Source organism: Prinia subflava, chromosome 10 (assembly GCF_021018805.1).
Source record: "Prinia subflava isolate CZ2003 ecotype Zambia chromosome 10, Cam_Psub_1.2, whole genome shotgun sequence".
In the NCBI taxonomy this organism is placed as follows: Eukaryota; Metazoa; Chordata; class Aves; order Passeriformes; family Cisticolidae; genus Prinia; species Prinia subflava.
This window is the reverse complement of record NC_086256.1, coordinates 10,458,293-10,478,139: the sequence shown is the minus strand read 5'-3', so window position 1 is coordinate 10,478,139 and position 19,847 is coordinate 10,458,293. Positions and strand designations below refer to the sequence as shown.

Below are 19,847 nucleotides of genomic sequence, written 5' to 3'. Positions count from 1 at the left end.
TGATAATTTGCCTTTTAGAATATAGATCACATTACTTCTGAATGTTTGCTTATAGGATACACACAAGAGAAATTGTCACATTACAAATAATGAACTTGTGGTCTGTCTAACCTTTAATGCGAAAATCCTTAGCTATTGATTATTAAAACTGGAAGGTTATGATCATTTGAGGCCTTTCTTATGTTCTTTCAAACTGGCAGCTGGCAGTTAAAAGATAAATTTTAGGGAGTTGTCATTTTTCTTTAGCATGCAAACCAGCACACTTTAATTAAGGAGGGCCGTACTTGTAGGGAAAAATTGTCTAGGCAGTAATTTTTCATAAAACTGCTGAAAAATAAATGTAGTTTGAGCACAATGGTAGCATCTCTCTTTGTCTTTATTTTAAACAGGTTTTTTCCCAGGAAGTGCCCAAAGCTGTGAAGCATTTCTCCGTCACAAGATGACTCTCATCTCTCCATCAATTCTGAAGAAATATGGAATTCCATTTGATAAGGTGTAGAAAAGTAATCATGGTTATACCAGCTTGATCGAGAGGTTCCTGCAGCATTGTCTTGTTTCTGACAGCAGCCAGTAGCAGATGCTTAGAGAGGAAGACAGAAACAGGCAGGGTATAAGGCAGTCCTTCCTATTGTACTTCCATTTATCTGGCAGCTGGGGCCTGAAAGAGTTTGAAACTGAAAAATCTGTCAAGGGCTCCTAAAAACAAAAGCTTTATTTTCTGTGATTTTTTTTTTTTTTTAACTTAAAACTAAACATTATTTCTTATGTTAGATTCACTTCACTGTTTAGATATGTATTCAGTGAAGTGAGATTTTTCTTTTGAATGGTTTTGTTATCATTAGCCTTTACAATGGGGAAATGTTGAAGAGCAAGCAGTGGAACACTGCCTGAGAGTTGTACTCTAATGTGAACAGCAAACGAAAACAGCAATAAATTTTCAAGTTCTGTATGGATAGAAATTTAATCAACCTTAGATAACTGTTCGACCAAAGCTGTAGCTGATACAGAGAAGTATCTTTATGAACTTCATATAGCTGGTGACAGAGCATTTTGTATGTATAACCATTTCTGTGCTAAATTGACCAGTTGTGTTGTGTTTTAGTAAAAAAATTTTCAATAAACAGGTATTTAACATAAGTGGCAAAATAGTGAAGGTCAGTAGCGAGTCTGTCCATTGCAGTTGGGAGCTCCAGCCACCATCTGTGAGTTGGACTTGGGTGTGCTGCTGAGAGGGGTAGAGGAACTCCTTTTAATCATATTCACCAAGTACCTTCCTGAACTCTGAATAACACAGTGATGTCTCAATTGTCTTCTAGGTGACACAGGAGGCTGGAGAGTTCATGATAACCTTTCCTTATAGCTACCATGCTGGCTTCAACCATGGCTTTAACTGTGCTGAATCTACCAACTTTGCTACTCTTCGCTGGATTGAGTACGGGAAGCAGTCGGTGCTGGTGAGTGGTCTGTTGCCATCATTAAGCCCCCTCTGTTAGCTTTAAGAGAGTGGTTTCAAGCCTTTTTAAGATGTGATGTTTGCTTTCTCATAAAGTAGCAACATGCAGGCAAAGTCCTGCTTAGTGCCTTATGTCAACCGTGGATAGCATGTAACATGTTTTGTAACTTTAACTTTTTTGTAAGTTTGTGCAGCTCAAGCCAGGCTTCAAAGAAAAACTTGGAACAGATTGTCTCAAGAGGAGAAAGAGTATGCTTGGTGGGCAGAGCTCATCAGTATTTTTCCCCAGTATTTTAACCATTAACTGTTTAGCCTGGAATACAACTTTGGAAACTTATATAACTTATCAAAATAAGTATCTTGGCTGAACCTTTAAACTGAATAGTGTTCTATCCCTGTAGAGGTGCCTTACAAACAAGGGTTGTATTTTCAGAAGCTACATTAAAGTGAATTCTTTAAAGCACTAGCTGTAGCCATGCCTGGGTGAGGGAAAACTCTACTGCTCTGGGTAGGCCCAGAGTTTGTGTGGCTCTGATTTCTTCACTATAGTCTCTGGTTTTGTGGCCTGTTTCTGTATGAGTTCATTTTGAGCTCAGCTTCTACCAGTAACTCTGTAAAAAGACTGATGAGCTTTCTTTCCTAGTTGTTGTGATAACATCTGGTTTTCTGTTCTGTGCTTTTGCTGGGTTTTCTGCCATTTTTAGCAACCTAATACATACCCTTTTGATTTCCTGGGAATGAGGCTTGAAAGTTCTGAGGCTCAGTTACACATGAGTGTGGGATTTTGTTCCTTAAACTTTTGAAAGCAAAATGCTAGAAAAATGCAAAGTAGAATTGTTGAGGATTTGGCCTTACTTTAGTTTTTTCTGTGACTTCAGTGCTCGTGTCGGAAGGACATGGTGAAGATCTCCATGGACGTGTTTGTGAGGAAGTACCAGCCAGATCGTTACAAGCTTTGGAAAGCTGGGAAGGACGTGACTGTCATTGACCATGCTCTTCCAACCCCAGAGGCAGCAGAGTTCCTGAAAGGGGATCTCATGCAAAAAGTCAAGAATGGGAAACACTGTGCTGAGGAGATGGAAACAGAGGAGACGTGTAAAGAGGACATGGATGGGGATGAGACAAAAAGGTACTGCTTTATATAATCCTCTGCTTTTCTGTTAGATTCTTAGAATTTGAACCCAGTTGCAATTAAATGTTTGCCTGATAGAATAGTGAAAGTTAGCAACAATCTTTTTTGCTGGGAACAGGGTTTACTCTTAATATTTTTTACTATTTAAGTCCATGTTAGTAGATAGTCTGTGATAAGCAGGAAGCACACCAGCTTGGAAGGTAGTTCTTCGTTTTGGGGCAGACTTCCAAAACCTGGATGTACCCTGCACTGACAGGCCAGAAGGAAAGGGGATTGTATTGAGATTGTTGGACAGTACTTGCTAGCAAATTCTGGTACAATCAGTGTAGCAAGCTGTGGCATTGGCTTGCTACACTGATTGTACCAGATTGCTGAAGGTCAACAGGCTAATCATCTTACATTTTGCAGTTAAATCTTTTTCAGTCAGTGCCAGCTACTGTTCCTAAAGCTGTCTTTGGTGGTGGGGTTTTTTTGTTGTTGTTGTTGGTTTGATTTGTTTGGGGTTTTGTTTGGAGGGGATTTTTTGTTTAAGGTAAAGAATGCCTGGCTAGAACATAGCTGCCTTAATACATGATTAATATGCTGAGAAGTCATCTCTAGGAATTACTGACTTTTTCTCTGTAAAGGCAAAGAAAACATTTCAGAATATTTTGGAAACTATTTGGCTTTCCAGAGGCTGTCTCATAAAACACTGATCCAAACCAGACTGTATTTTATACATTCACACAGAAATTTAGCACATTTACATGTTTGCTAACCTGACATAGGGATTTGTGTTCTGCAGCATCCCCAAGCACCGCATAGGAACAAAAAGGCACAGGGTCTGCCTGGAAGTGCCTCAGGAGGTGAGTGAGAGTGAGGCCTTCCCTAAGGAGGAGCTGAGCTCCACACAGGATGAAGCGGACATGGCAGAGCCTCGTGAGAGGCCTACGAGTGAATTTGTGCAGCAAGGTGAACAAAGGCTCAAACTTCCAGGTAACTGTGTGCCAGGCTTGTCTGGGCTACTCTTCAATATGATGCTAGTTAGCAGGATGATTTTGTGTCCAAAAAAGCAGACACTGGTTTGTGAAAGCCATTTTGGTAACACTTCAGAAATTTACTGTTATAAGACTTGAAATATTATCATTTTCTAGTTTTTGATTTTTACTCTTCATTTTGCCTGCCTGCATACAGAAATATATGGGATGTCTCAGTAGTCTAAGTTGCTTTGTATCTCTCTTGAGCAATGTGACTTGTTTATAGGAATTGCTTAGTAAAACACATGCACACGTCCTGGTACTGTGGGTCTGGTATGCTTTATAGGTGTGTTACTTGTAATTTTGTAGTAAGCAGGCTAGACAAAATTCATGTGGCTTGTAATGGATGAGTTATCCTTGCTATTAGGGGAGGAGCAGGGGGCCTGTGAAACAACACAAGAACAGGAAAAACATATGTGATGTCCCTCTTGTATTTTGTTTTCCAGCCCTTTGCAGCTTGTATTTAATAGTTTTCCATTGGTTTGTGGGTTTGTTTTTTTTTTCTATTAAATCTCCATGAACATTTGCAACCTCTTACCCACAGCAACGTATGGCCAGGAGTTGGGCTGTTAACAACACACACGTCTGTAATAACAGCTCATCTCTGTTTATTTTGAACTCACTGCCCGCTGGTTTTGGTTGATATACCCTAGTTCTTTCGATGGAAGAGACAATCAGTAGATGCTTTTATTCTCTCTCTTACTAAGCCATCTCTGACTCTGTAGTTGAATTAATCATCTACTCTGTATATGATGTACTATTGCTTTTTTGTGTGTAGTAGTTTGCTTTTCTGTTTGGTTTTGTGCAAGTAGGTGCACAAATGTTCTCTTTCTGCCCAGACTTCTGAAAAAGTCAGTATATCCCTTCTTCCAGATGGTGTGGACTCGGCCAAATTTGAAGAATTGAAGACGGTGAAGCTTGAGGAGGAGGAAGAACAAGAAGCAGCTGTACTGGATCTCTCCATTTCACATGCTTCAAATTCCGCTTCAGCGTTGCCGGCTTCAAAGCAGAGTGCTGCATGCAGTGCTCAGTCCAGCTCACCTGCCTATTCCTCAGACTCGGAATCGTCTGATCTGCTGGCAAAACGAACTGTTCCTGGCCCAGCCGGGGTGTTCACAGTGCACAGCTATGCCAAGGGGGATGCCAGCGGATCCGACAGTGAACAGGCTTCAGGGAAGAAAGCCAGTGCCACCTCCAGTGTCAGTGAGCAGGAACTGACAGAGGTAGGAATGGCAAAACAACTGAAAGCTGGAGGGCTGTAACTCCGTGGTAGGAATTTGCTGTGATAAAACTTTTCCTATCTGTATAGATGACAATTTCATCCCACTGGTGTTTGCATAGCAGGTTGCACCTCTGGGTTTTGCTAAACACACAAGAATTCAGATGAAGACCTTATATACTTAGTCCTTCAAGTAAGCAAGGAGAGCACTTCTCTTGAGAATTTCTCTAAACTATTTAAGTGCCGTAATGGAAAGGGGAGCTTAATGTTTTTGGCATGGAAGTGTTACAGGATGATTGAGGTCCTTTTGTACTAAGAGACACCTATTTGTACCTGAAATGAATCTGGTTTGTTCCAGCCTTTATTGCAAGCACGTGTAAAATTGGATACATCGCTCTGTCCTTTTAGAAGAGGAGAAAGGATGCAACAAAAATTTGGCTGGGAGAATGTAAATCTGGGTTTTCAAAACCTGCCAATGAATGTTTTATTGAACAACCTAAGACTTAGAATCTTATCTGATAGTGTCTTTCCAATATTTTGTTTTCCTCTTTAAATCTGTGTTTAGAGAATAGGAGGCCAGTGATGACTTCCTAAGTTAGGAAGTCAAGAATGACACCAAAGGAACAGCAGATAGACCAATCTTGTTAATTAAGCTGAAACGGAGAGAGTTGTCATGGCTATTTAAACTAAAGACATTCTGTTGCACATACTGATGTCCCTATTGCATGCTCTGTACAGGGAAAAAGTGAAATTTTGGATGGGTGTGCATTGTTTTCTCCAGGGTGGTGAACTTTGAAACAAATTTTCCATCAGTTGGTAACTGGGAATGCTAATTTCAATATTTTGTAGAAATCTTGTATCCAACTCTGTGTAATAGAAGAGAGGTAATGATTGTTACGCTCTCTTCTGGCTTCTTTTATGAAAAGAAGGTATTGAAACATATGTAAGATACATTTAATCCAAGACTACTTCTGCTTTTATAAAAGAATAACAGATTTTTAAAAGGAATAGGTTCTTATTTAGAGGGAGACTTCCTGGACAGTTGAAATCCCTACCTTTACTGCCCTACTTGTCAGATTAGTAGTAATTTTGTCAGTGTGTCACTTGTTTTTTTATGAGGCTAAGGGAAGAGGAAATAGCTGTTGTTGCAATCTCCTTCTTCCAGTCTGTCTGGTAAGTCATCAAGGCAAGTAATAAGCAGGAAGGATGAAAGTGTCCTTCATTTAAAATAACTCTTTTACTTCAAGATGTCTATGAGCTCTATATTTTTTCTAGTTTTTTTTTTTGGTTTTTTTTGGGTTTTTTTGGGGTTTTTTTTAACTTTTACATTTGGAATATTTTAAGTGACACATAAACTGAGGCTTCTCGAGAATTCATGAGACTTCTTATTTTAAGTTGAAGCATCCAACTTGTCTTTGTTTCAGTCCTTTACACAATTCTTTAAAGAAACAGACTTGCATGAAAAGCTACACTGGAACCTGTGGAAGGTGTTCATTCTACTGACTCAACAGAGCTAGTACAGCTCTGTCCAGTTTTTTATAACAAAAGTACTCTGAGCACTTTGCAAAAGACTTCAGAGCTGAAGTTACTTTGTAGGAAATAAAACTGTGGAAGCATGTGTACAATTTGAAGAAGTTTCTCTAGGTTTGAAGTAAATTCCTTCCAGAATGATGTCAGAAGTGCATGTGCTAACTGACAGCTGAATTGCTTCTCCTGGTGCAGGTGGGAAAGGAGTACCTAAGCTCCGTGAAGGAAAGTAAGAAGTCCAAGGGTCGCCGCCAGCCGCTGAGCAAACTCCCACGCCATCACCCGCTCCTGGTGAAGGACTGCATCAGTGATGATGGTGAGTAAAGCCTTACACCCCTTGGGAAACTGGAGAGAGCGTCTCAGCTTCTGTGAGCAGTGTGGGGTATTCTGATAAGTAACTGGCAATAAACAGGAGTCAGTAAGTGACAGCTCTACCTCCTAGACAAGGTGCATATCTCATTGTATCATTCAACTTTTCTCTCAAATGGTGTCATCTTTCTCTCCTGTACTTTTCTTTGGAAAGGAATATTAAACCAGTACCAGAGACTGTTGCTTAAGGTGCCTTAGAATATTCCAGTCGTTGATGTAAATATTCATGATCTTAAAAAAAACCCTAAGGCCAAATGCTTTGGCTGATGGCTTTAGATTTGATGTAGATGTAATTTGGAGCTGTTCTTTTTTCATACTCAGCCTATTTTGTTGTCTGCACTGTTGCTTGATTAGTTGAAGCCTCTTAGAAAGGAGACTGAGTTACTGGCTTCCATCACCCTTCTGTCAGTTTGCTTTCTGGCAGCCTCTTTTATCTCCATTCATAGCTTCTTGCCTTATTTAGTTTCGTTTACAAGAAGAACATCTATAAAAGGCCACATAATCACCGAGTGAATGCTCTCTTATCACAGAGGCATCAGAGCAGCTAACTCCTGAAGAGGAGGCTGAGGAGACAGAAGCATGGGCCAAGCCACTGAGCCAGCTGTGGCAGAATCGGCCGCCAAACTTTGAGGCTGAAAAAGAATACAATCGCAGCATGGCCCAGCAGCCCCCGTACTGTGCTGTTTGTATGCTCTTCCAGGCCTATCAGGTATGAAACCGAGACTCTTCATGCTATCACAGAGGTAACAGAGTAGGTGCTGCTGTGATACATAGTTTTAAATCTGTGCGTTTGCATACTGTCAGTTAATGAAAGCTGTATCAATGTTGCAGTCTCCCCCAGGAGCTGTTCCAGGAGAGCACAAGCGGGTGAACATCCTCACACCTGTGATGGGCCCCTCTGGGTTCCCGGGGGCTGGCTCAGCTGTTCAGCAGAAGCTTTTGTGTTTTGTGGCGTTTGCTCAAACCACAGAATGGAGCTTAAATGTTGCTGGAGCTGACTATAAAATCTCATTTCTCCTTTCCAGACCAACTCCTTCACTTCCGAAATGTTCTTAAGAAAACACTTTAGATTCTCTCATAGTACATGGTCTTTGAGGAGCTGGCAAGGAAGAAGATCTTTTACTTAAAAGAATTTAGGGTTGTGTTTGTAGATACTATAGACTGAAAGCTGTCTTGGAGTGTATCCATGACAGTAGCATGGAATGGGGTGCAGAAATCCTTTGTCATACTGAATAAATGTGCAGGCAGGAGTCCCTCATGGAATTTTTTATATACCTAAGATAAATAGTTTTAAGTTAGCTTGAATAGTTGTCTGCATGTTTGAGATAGTTTGACCCTTCCCATACACTAAGCATATTTGATACATTTGTGATGACTGTATAGTTGTGGTGGCACTAGAAACATGCTCACCACAATTTTGGAAATAAAGACCTCCTCCTATTTTTGTTGAAGATGTATATTTCAGGTAGTTCCTAATTTTAGTGAAAATCACAGACCATAGTTTCTGCTCCATCTTGATATTTCTATCTGAGAGTAAATTCTTAGGAATGGAAATTCTACTTAGGAACTGTGTGGTACATGAGAATTCCACTAGCGCGGGAAGGTATAAAGTTAATTTGAGGACAGTTGAAGTTCTCTTAAGGTCTTTTTTGTAAGTTGCTGTTGAGGAGAAAACTCTGAGCTGCAGGTTTTCAAATGTCTGTCTACACTAGGCAGTCGAGCAGAAACTCTACCAAGATTTGAGCTGTGGTTAGAGTCTTTGTTCCAGCTTCAGAAAGTCTATAGCAGGTCTGGAAACTCACTTCAGTTACCCGTTCAAATAAAACATTGGCACAAAATGCCAGACAAATATGCACTTTTCCTTTGAGAAAAAGAAGGGTATCTGCTGCTTGGGGAAAAAAAGTCATTATTTTCTTCAATTCCATTAGTGATTTCCCTCAGTTGTTTTGTCTTTTGCTTGACATGCAATGTAAGTTTAAATCAGTAAGTTTTACACAAAAAGATTTAACAAGACTAGTTGAAAACATGTCCATTTCCTTCCAACTGTGAGCATTACCTGGACTTTTTTTCCCCTAGCTTTTGAGGCACTGTAAGAGGGACAGCACAGATTCATTCTGCTGCTGCAATTTCTGCTAATAGTAATTTTAAAAGATTAGGCAAGCTACTTTTTGAAGTAGCCTACAAGGTACAAAAGATGGTTTAAACATTTTTTCAAAGAGATTAATTTCTGTTTAGCTGTTCAGAGTAGCTTGAATGGAGATACATGTCAGTAAGCTTTTTATGTCTTAGCTGTTTGATTTGACATTGGTTTAGAAGAATAATTTACAAAAGATTATCCTGAAAGTCTCCTGAGCTTTATATGGGAAATTCCATTTTTAGTCTGTTTATTTTCCAGGAATAAATTAGTTTCCAAGTCCATTAGACTTGTTCAGAACTTACACTGGGAAAAAACAATGGGGATTGTGGTAGGTGTCTATTTGTGTGTTGGTAATCTGTCCATATTGAGGTAAGGAGAGTGTACACTGATGGATAGCAGTGTTGTGATCCTCTGTATTACAGGGGGAATATGGAGGTGTTGCCTGTGGAGCATGAGGTGGGCTTGGTGATTCCACCTCTTCTCTCAGAAGAGATGCTGTTTGATGTGTGTCTTGTTGCTCATTAGAGGGATGCAATTCAGACTTTCAGTTTAGTATTTGAGTACAAAGTAATTTCATTCTGAAGCCACAGCAGTTGAGGATTTTATAAATATAACTGAATAGTAATAAATAGTTATAAACATAACTACATTTTCACCTAACCTACCTATGATCTTTCAGTACCTTAATTTTTTCTTTAAACTGGATATATATATCAAAGAATGTGTGAGTAAAGATGATGTGAAATTTGTTAAAATTTAAATTCCCTATCTGTCCCCCACAGGCAGAATGTGAAGGCAGCAGTCAAAACTCTGGAGCAGCTCCAGCTGCTGCGGATGGGAAGATCCGAACGAAACCCCTGATTCCTGAAATGTGCTTTACTGCAACTGGCTGCAGCACAGACCTTAATCTTTCAACTCCCTACCTGGAGGAAGATGGAACCAGTGTACTCATCACCTGCAAGAACTGCCACGTCTGTGTTCATGCAAGTGAGTGCACACACAGGTGACCCTAAGCTCTGCTGTTCTCCCTACTTTGGAGGCCTCTGCCAGTTGATCTGATGTACCAACAGACCAAGTTCAGCCCTTACCAGAGGAGCACATGCTTGAGTGCTGGCCCCTGGGGTAGGCAGTTGGCTTCATGGGTGGATTCAAATACACAGCATCAACCCGGGGCTTATTGATTTTAATTCCTGCTTTACTTCTGGGCCCAAGGGAAATGGGTTTGAATTCAAATAAACCATTAAATGAGATGTGTCTGTTCTAGGTTGTTATGGTGTATCCCCTGACAAGGTCACTGAAGACTGGATGTGCTCCCGGTGTACAGAAAATGCATTAGAAGAGGTAAAGATTTTCACGGATGGAGTCTGGTACATCTGGCAACTTGGCCACAAAGTTAATTCACATAGTGTTGTGGGTGTTGGCTTTCTTAATTATCCTGTGAAAAGAGCACAATTTAGAGAATGTTTAGGAGCCAGTCTCTTGTGTTTTGGTACTTCTAAACCATAACATATATGCTTTTAACTGATGCAAAACTGCTGAGCTCATTTGAGTCAGAGGGAAGATGTTCTGCATGAATGTGGGAATAGCTCCATTGTCTGTCTGAATTTATGGTAGTTACTATTTCTAAGCCAGAAAATAACTTGTGTTAATAACTAGGCAGGTATGCACACATGAAGAAAGCAAGAAGAATGGGATTCCCTTAAACAGCTATATAGACTCTAGGTCAGTAGAATGGGTCAGCCTTTCAATTGTTATTTCCTCATGTTTGTTCCAGATCCTTTTACCCATCCCCAAAGGATATAGGGTATTGCAGGTATAAATGGAACCCAACAAACAAGTTGACCCTTCAGTGGTAGGTTCTGCTTGCTTTCAACAGACTTGGAGTCTATATTTGTTGCCCTAAGGGCAGCAACTATTGGGAGCTGAAGAGCTCAAGATAGTTAGCTTGTACAAAGTAGATAGCGCTCTTCTGACAACAAAATCGTTTTCTTCCTCTGGATGTGCATTTTGAGGTGGAAGTTCTGCAGTAAGCATGGTGTGCTAGCTAATGCTTTCTTCTTTACTCCAGGACTGCTGCTTGTGTTCATTACGAGGAGGAGCGCTGCAGAGAGCCAATGATGACAAGTGAGTGTTCCAGATTTTTGTCATTTTAAGGAAAGGCTCAGTTTCCAAGTATCTGAGCGTAAGCTGGTAGACTGCATTTGGTGTAACAGCGTGACCAACAAGACCCTTCACACTTGGTGTGTTCCTGTGTTCTCATGCAGCGTTTCTACCTCTTTAAGTAATGCCTGATTTTCATTCTGTTGATAGCAGCTGTTAATTGCTTTGCATTTGATAGTGTCGAGCTGTAATATGCAGAGGTATAACCTACCACATAAAAATAACTAATCAAATGAACTAACATCTCAGTACCTTTTCTACAGAGGATTTTGATTTTCCATCTTATTTGTGGTTATAGTAATGATGAAGGGCAACCATAGTTTTAAGTAGCACAACTATGAAATTCAAGCTACATTGAAATTCAAGGTACCTCTACAGCAAGATGTGCATCCAACTGCCTGTCCTGTGTCCTTTGGGTGTGGTGGATCATCTAAAGTTACTTGATTTAAAATAGCAATGGGGCAGCCTTGTAGCACCATGAAATAACTGCAACTTTGCCAGGCAGCCTTCTATCATGCGGAATTCACTAAATTGCTTTCTTGCTAAGAAGTAGAAGCTTTCTTGTTAGAAGTAGATTTTAAGTATGAAGGAATCTTGGGTTTTCCCAACACACAACCTGTTAGTAGCAGTAGGACGATTACACCGATCATTCTCAGAGGTTATTGTAGTTTATGTAGCAAAGTTGAACAGAACAGTATTTACTTAAACTCCAGAATATCCTCTGTTGGCCTAATGCATATTAATTTCCTTTTCCTCTCTTCTGCCCTGACAGGTGGGTTCATGTGATGTGTGCTGTGGCTGTACTGGAGGCAAAATTTGTGAACATTGCAGAGCGGAGTCCGATAGATGTTGGCAAAATCCCCCTGCAGCGTTTCAGACTGGTAAGGGTCACCTGAGCTGCATCGATGGTGTCTAGTCCATTGAGAATCTGAGGGGTTTTGCTTATCCCATCAAACCCAAGTCATCCTGGTTCAGTCTCCAGACTGAACTGTATAATCTGCTCAGCTCTGTGTATAAGAGATGGCAGTTGTCCCTATTGCCATTTTTTTTAAACTTTTCTTGTTCTAGTATGTGTTTATTCACATGAAGAGCCAGCAGAAGGGGCACTGTTTTCAGTATGTGGCAGATAACATTTATACAGTGGTGTAATGGTGATAATTTGTTGTGTTTGTTTTTCTCCTCCAATTGTGCTTGCATAGTTGACTGCTTTCAAGCACTGAGATGCTACAGAACATGTGAGGCATTCCTATAATGGGTGAAGGTCTTCAGCAGGAAAGCAGCTGTACTTAAGTGTTTTAACAGCTCAGTGGTGAGGGGAAAATGACTCTGCTTTGCATATGCATTGCAGATAACATTCTTTTCCTACAACTGCCCATCAGGCCCAATGAGTAACTGGTAGCAGTGAGGGAATTTTAACTGTTAACTCTGGTCATTTCCCATTATTCTAATCTTGTTGCTTGTATTTATGTAACTTTTTGGTCAAGTGCTGACAGCCCCTATTGAGTGGGAGCATTGCAAGCTGATGTAATCTAAGATCTGTTGCTGGCATCCTTGGCTTGCATATTTTGTGCATGTTGATGGGGTAGATATTTACATTTTTCCTCTATTGCATTACTTTACTTTTACAAGTTATTGTCTTGTCATAAACTAAAACTGATAGCTGCCTGCTTCTGTTTAGTCAGAAAGCAGCAGTGTTCAAAGAGGCTAAATGGCACAGCTGTTGTATGATAAGCTGTTAGCTAGCCCTTGGTGTGGAGTAAAACCTAGTACCAACCAATAACCTCTGGTTTCCTGTCCACAGAAATGCATCTTCTGCAAGAAAAGGAGAAAGAGAATTGCAGGTTGCTGTGTACAGTGCTCACATGGTCGGTGTCCCACATCCTTTCATGTCAGCTGTGCCCAAGCAGCAGGAGTCATGATGCAGCCTGATGACTGGCCATTTGTTGTCTTCATTACCTGCTTCAGGCACAAGACTCCATCTCAGGCAGAGGTGTGTAGGTGTGTTATTCTCAAAATTTGAACTGCAGTGTCTTGGAGGCACTGAAAAGTTTTTAGATTGAGTGAATATTTTGAAAATTCATTGAAGGCTTGGCCGTCTCACAGTATGTAATGTAATCTAAAGGTGTTGGTCTTGGATTCTGATCTCAGCCTTGCTGCTACTCTGATCTTAGTCGGATCCTTTAATTGTACTTTGGTGTGCAGACCAAAAGGACTGAAAGCATCACATCCCTCCTGTGGCTGTTGTAATGAGGAACACTAGTGAGATTTATGCTGTGATACATAATATGCAGGAGTTAGTGCCAGTACTCCAGCAGTCTGCATGAGTGGTCACAGAATTTCACATTTAAGTGATTGATTAGTTTCTGAAGTTCCCATGCAGCCGTTTTAACCAAAACCTATTTTATAACCAATCTATTAAAGAATATTTTCTGTAAAGGCCTTCCATTGCTCTGAAGAATGAGAACCTAATTAACTAAGTAAATTAAGGACAGTAGCACATAACAGATTAGACTTTAGGCATTTAAAATTCCAGAGGCAGAACTTCTCTGAAAATGTTGCTGATGATGGCTTAAGTAGAGTAACTCACCTGAACTAAAATATTTTGCTTTGTTGTCTGCCAGCACTGGAACCATGGTCTTCAACACATTTGGTACTGAGTCATTGAATAAAAGTGATTTTTCTCTTCTCAGCGAGCTAAAGCTGCACTCCAGGATCTGTCCCCAGGACAGATAGTTATCAGCAAGCACAAGAATGGTCGCTTCTATCAGTGTGAAGTGGTCAGCCTTGCAAAGGAGACTTTCTACGAGGTGAACTTCGATGATGGCTCCTTCAGTGATAACCTGTACCCAGAGGACATTGTGGTATGTTGTGCAGTGGGGTTGTGGTGTAGGACACATGATATGAGTCAGTTCTTGCTGCTGTAGAGCAGACACATCAGGGGATCTGGTAATTGTTCCCTGGGTCCTGTAGTGGCTGAGCTGTGCTGCAGGATGGCCTTAGGGATGTTAGCTGAGAGGGACTTAACTGAGGCCATATAGAGACAGGATAGCAGGGAGTGCAGCTGATCTCTGGCTGCTTAGCAATGGTAGATCAGAAGGAAAACTTGCTGATACTTGCATGCCATCCCCACATCAAATGCTTTGAAGTTACCACTGTTGGGATTTAAATGCAGATAACATAAATGGATGTCTCTCAGCCTAGGTCTCCATCCCGAAAAAGGAGAATAGTTGGGGTGGTGTGCAGTGTGACCCCTTGGTGGTTTGCTGAATCTTCACATAAGGATGCTGCTTACCTTTCTTGTCTCTTCCCTCTTCATTCTAGAGTCGAGATTGTCTTCAGTTAGGCCCCCCTGCTGAAGGGGAAGTCGTGCAGGTGAGATGGACAGACGGACAAGTTTACGGAGCCAAGTTTGTTGCATCACACGCTATCCAGATGTACCAGGTACAGAATTGCTGTCTGAAAATTCATCACTCAGAGAAAGCCAGTCATGTTAACAGGGTTGCTATAGGGGAGTCATGCTTAAACACTCCAGGGTAAGTTACTCTCACTGTGTTAGCATCTGTAATGACAGATGCTAACAGTTGCTGGAAATAATTGCTTGCAGCTGTACTCACATCTGGCTACCTACCTGAAAGTGTCCACTTCTGAAAACTACTGGTCTGCAATTCTTCATCAGACTCTGTTTCTGTAGTTTAAACTACTTGAAATAAGTTTATTTTGCTTTTCTCTAGTGAGAGTACACCATACCTTTCATGCTTCCAAAGGGATGAATATTCAGGCTGTGTGAAAGTGAACAGCCAGACTGTCTTGTCAGGTGTTAAAAGAATATCCCAAAACTTGCTGGGCTGTTATTGTCATGAGATTATTGAGGTTTTGATTCAAGTCTGTTGCAGTGTGCATAGCTGCATATGTATCTTATAAATTTCAAGTGGTAGAAGATTATTTCATGAGAGAGCTCTGTGGGGAGAAGGCAACTTCTGGGTAGCTGTGGCAAGGTTCTAACTTATGAGACTTCTGACAGAACAACTTCTGGTTCTCCTCTAGGTGGAATTTGAAGATGGTTCACAGCTGATGGTGAAAAGGGATGATGTATATACTCTTGAAGAGGAGCTTCCTAAGAGAGTGAAGTCAAGGCTGGTAGGTAAACGGGGTGCAAATTCTACTAAAGAAGTTTTCTTTAATTTGTGCTTGAACATGTGGCACTATCTGGTGCTCTCCTTAATCATTGCAAAGCTCAGCAGTTGATTAGGCTACAAAAACAAAGTTCTGTCTCGCTCTGGAGAGAATTCCTCCTTCTGCAGGGGTGTGAGTTTGTATCATAGAGTTACGGACTGGGGGAGCACACTAACGCCTTTTCATACTTGTAAGTTCCATTGTCTACATCCATTGCAAAGAGTGGCCAAGTTCCTTCACTTACCCTTTGTTCTGAGAAGCTCTTAGTAGGGTTGCATCAAAAGAGCTGGCTGTTTCTTGAGACTGTAAAATAATGCAGGTGGGATAGACCTCTGCAGGTCTCCAGATGCCTGTTCCAAATGGGTAATTTTCAGAAAGGGTTGCTCAGGAGTGTCTCCAGTTAAGTTTTGGTTATCAGTAAGGGTGGAGATCCCATACCCTTTTTTGTTGCTTTACACTTCCCACTACAAATTTGTAGTTAGAAACAGGACACTGGAGTGTCCTGCTTTACAACACAAACATGCACACCCTGATGCAGATCTGTTGGCAGGCACACCAGATGTTAGAGGCTTAAGAAAGGATGTATTATAGCTGAATTCTGTGACCAGGTGTTTAAACATGCCTGCTCCATAGAGCTGAAATTGTACTAGACTGTTTGAAAAATGGAAAGGCTGACTCTGTTTATTACTCTGAGAAAGTGATTGTGAATTTAAATTAGTTACATTTGAAACTTGAGATTCTTTAGGTCTGTAATTACAGTTCACTTAACTGTATCCCCAGACTTGTAAATCCAGTTTCTTAAACATTTTTCTTTTTGTGCTTGGTCAATTTTTGAAGCAAGCTGAATGTTCCCATTTATCTTGGCTTGGTTCTTTCTTACACGCAATAGGAGCGTGTGGCCACAGGGATTTTATCTGTGCTCTAGTGATGAATTCTGTCTTTTTCTCGTAGTCAATAGCTTCAGATATGCGCTTCACAGAGATCTTCGAAGAGAAGGAGGTCAGTCAAGAGAGGAAGAGACAAAGAGTGATCAATTCACGCTACCGTGAGGATTATATTGAACCTGCCTTGTACCGGGCCATCATGGAGTAAACGCTGCCTGTGGCAGAGGAAGAAGATGCCCACCTCCCCCAAGGATTTAAACGTTCCAGTACAACAGGCCATATTTGGATGCTTTGAATCCAGGGTTTCTTCTGGGGTTTTGTTCTTTTATATTTTAAGGAAGCTAAAAAGCTGATGCTCTGCAGTAGCTGTAAGGCAGCTGTTGGATAGTGAAAGAGATCCCATTTGCTGAAGCTGATGCCTGCAGACTGCTGGTCTGAAGTTGGGTCCTTACCAAATAAGCCAGCTTGGGGATGTTGCTTTCATCTTGTTGAGCAGTCTTGCTTTTTCTTTAGAGACAATTTTGACAGGTGGCAAACTCTTTGGGGAGTTGTTGTCAGGACTCCTGGCAGCTGCAAAATAGTATGGTCTATTGTTTTAATTGAACAATGTTCCTGAATTTAGGAGTCTCCCTGGTGACCACACCTGGGCTTGAGCAGGCAGTATTACTGGTGCTGGAAATGGAACCTCTTTTATATTTATATCCATTTTTTTGTCGTAAGCAGCTTCAGTCTCTTGTTTCTCAGCACCTCCTTTCTGAGGTTGAGCTGTAGGCTGTTCAAGTCTGGACAGACAGGAGGTGCTTGTGTGAAATGTGAAATTGAATCCTGTAGGACAAATTATTTAACCTTCCATTTAATATTTTTGTTCTGATAGTGCTTTTGACTTACTTAATCATAAGTTTAATTGTTAATAGTATGTGCCTCAGAACCAGTGAAATCTCTCTGGAGCCTTGTGAAGTGCAGCCTTCTAACAAGAATAGGTGTTCAGCTCCCAATAGACATTCAGCTCCCAAAGAGTTTCTTTTAAGTTTCTCTAAGGCAATATGACTAAAGGGACAGTCCTAACTCTCCCTTCTTGAAATCCAAGCATCACAGTGTTGGGGATGACAGGGCAGCGGTATCTGAAGCGGCGCTGCCCTGGGGCAGCACTGCCTATCGTGTGTCCACAGGCTTTTGCTTACAGCAGCCAATACTGGGTCTGAGACAGATGAAATATGCACTGAGCTGTGTGTTATTACTGAAAAGCTGTGCAGTGCTCTCCTGAAGCAGGAGTGTTGCCATGTTGCTGTCTGGCAAAGGTTACCGTAGCATTTTTATAGAGTATTAGGACACATCTCAGTTGTGGTGGAGAGAATTTGCTACCCCGGCCATAGGAAGCTGACTTGAGCTGGGTAGTGGGTGTACCTGGAAGATGTGCCAACTTGCTCCTAATGATTTAAGCATTAACACACCACAGTAGGAGCAGTGTAAGTACATGTTCCTTTCCTAGTCTGTAGGAAAGGCATTTTAGGCTGTGGAGCAGACTGGCCGCCTTCTTTTTGCATGGAATGATGGAATGAATTTTCCTACTGGAGAAAATCATGATTGTGTGTTCTCCAGAAACTGTTCAAGAGGAGAATTTTCTAATGAAACAGACCTAATGCATCCCTGCTTCTATAGGGACATGGCAATGTGTCTGCAAAGTCTGGATTTGTAATTTTTTTCCTTTTGTTACATAGGAACGCTATAAACCAAACCCTTCTGAAACCCCGGTGCATCAATTTGTGATTAGCAATAAAATGTAGTATTGAGTAGTGATACAACTCTTGATCAGAAAAGAAATAAACTGCAACTTTTATACAGAAAATCTTTAGCCCTACATTTTTATAGGTTCAGGAGGATAAGTAGCAAAGATTTGCACAATCACTGTTTTGCATAGAGGTAATCTGTCCTGTTTTTGTGGTGGAAAACATTGTTCATCAGTATTGGAAGGCTTAAACAGATTCTGAAAGGAGATAATGGCTTTCTTTTGTGGTTTTTGGTTTGTTTTGGGGTTTTTTTCCCTTTCACCATGTTCAAAATTCCCGGTCTCAGGGTATTAAATGGTTTACTGATGAGTGGAATAGTTGGCTTGATAAAACCAGGATCTGTTAATACCTGAGTCTGGTAGCTGCAGTTAATCTGGTCCAGGCAATAGAAACGAAACTGCACTTTGACATCTGAGCTTATATGGAAGCCTCTGAAGTGATGTGCTGTGAGCAAGTGTGGAGACGAGCTGGCAGGGCCTTAACAAACTTGCCTCTGTTCTGTCAGAGTTAATTTGGTATTAACTTCTCACAGGATGAGCAGTACCTGTGTGTTACTGAAAAACACTCCTCGTCTCAATCTGTCACTCTCCCTCCAGAGAAAAGGGGCCTGCATTCAGCCTTTGTCCCCAAACTGCTATAGAACCTAAATGAACCTTTTAGGTGCCTCATGCTTACCTGTGCTACAAACACCTGGCTCAACAGCATCATCCTAAAATGATAACCTAGTAGGAAACAGCTGCATTTGTTTGGTGTGGTGTTCTTCTCGGGGTTGGTTCTTGGAGCTGCTCTGTGCAGGGCCAAGAGTTGGGTTTTATTGATGAGTCTTTTCCAACTCAGGATTGTCTGTTGTTCACCTGCCGCAGGTTTTGCCATGCACCTCTGACAGTATTCAGTGACTTTCCAGAGCTCCTGTGCATAGTATTTGTTCTGGAACAGGAGCTTTGTTGCCTGTTTCTGGCACGTTTTCTGCAGGTGCCAGATTTGCTCTTGTTGGCAGTTGCGCAGTCGACTGCGCTGTGTTGGAAATCGCTGCCATCCTGCACTCTGAGACAAAGGGCCTTCCCAATTTTCCTTCAATTCTTGTGCTTCATCATTCAGATGTGAGCACACCGTTACCTGCTGCAGGGACTAAACTGCGTTTTGGCACTCTCTGAATCTAAAATTGGTGCCCTTGATGTTTGAGGGGTCTTGATTTTCTGACTTTGCAAAAGTAATTTGGTTTATGTCTTCAAGTATAACAGATGGCAATAAAAGCTCTGTACAGAGCAGCTGTCTCAAAAGTACATAGGCTTTCCATTACCAAGACTTTTATCATGTCTGATAATTTGCTCCAGTGGTTTTGGGGGTTTTTTTTGAAGTGTATTTATTCCTTTTATCCCTTTTACAGCATCATTCCAGTGAGGGTGAGGGGCTGACAGGTTATCAGCTAGTCAGGTGTTTCTTGAATATGTTCAATACAAAATCATGCCCAGTGTGTGCTCTGGTGGCCCTTTGTGTGTTCCATTGCATGTGGTGCTGCAGGCAGTAGACCTCTTCACTTTTCATGAAGCTTCCCTCTGTGACTGGTTCAGGTTGGACCCACAAGGAGCAATTTTTGTATAAACAAATAGAGGTTTGCCCTTAAATCAGGATGAGCTTCACAAGTCAGTGATAACTTTTAATAAGATTTTAAAAGGTGACTATATTCTTTGTAAAGCACCAGATTGCAGTAATGTTTTTTGCCTGTGGCTGGACTTCTGGGAGACCTCTTTTCTATCAGCAAACTTCTCAGATGACCAGAGGCAGTACTGTCAGTAGTAGGACCCATTCTCCTTGCTGCTTCTCTCTGGTGTTTTGAGCTGGGTTGAATTGATTCTGCACTGTTAGAGAAGCAAAGTCACTTATCCTAAGGTCCAATGCCTCTCTGTTCTTCGATTCTTTAACTGGGCTCCTGTTGTCTGACATGTCTGCAGTTGTGCTTGTTTTTTAATGAAACATGGGATGAAATCAA

At 41.2% G+C, this 19,847-nt stretch overlaps 1 protein-coding gene across 2 annotated transcripts in view; it reads left to right on the top strand.

The window, feature by feature from the left end:
• KDM4A (lysine demethylase 4A) overlaps positions 1-19,847 on the top strand; it is a 24,100-nt gene extending 4,253 nt beyond the window's left edge. For both annotated transcript variants that reach the window (XM_063407257.1, XM_063407258.1), the window contains exons 7-22: positions 390-493; positions 1,317-1,454; positions 2,332-2,582; positions 3,370-3,560; positions 4,475-4,824; positions 6,543-6,663; positions 7,247-7,425; positions 9,636-9,840; positions 10,118-10,194; positions 10,922-10,977; positions 11,786-11,894; positions 12,815-13,003; positions 13,704-13,874; positions 14,335-14,454; positions 15,058-15,150; positions 16,138-19,847. In XM_063407257.1, the coding sequence (XP_063263327.1) occupies positions 390-493; positions 1,317-1,454; positions 2,332-2,582; positions 3,370-3,560; positions 4,475-4,824; positions 6,543-6,663; positions 7,247-7,425; positions 9,636-9,840; positions 10,118-10,194; positions 10,922-10,977; positions 11,786-11,894; positions 12,815-13,003; positions 13,704-13,874; positions 14,335-14,454; positions 15,058-15,150; positions 16,138-16,278 (2,495 nt within the window). In that variant the 3' untranslated portion in view covers positions 16,279-19,847. The remainder of the gene's footprint in view (positions 1-389; positions 494-1,316; positions 1,455-2,331; positions 2,583-3,369; positions 3,561-4,474; positions 4,825-6,542; positions 6,664-7,246; positions 7,426-9,635; positions 9,841-10,117; positions 10,195-10,921; positions 10,978-11,785; positions 11,895-12,814; positions 13,004-13,703; positions 13,875-14,334; positions 14,455-15,057; positions 15,151-16,137) is intronic.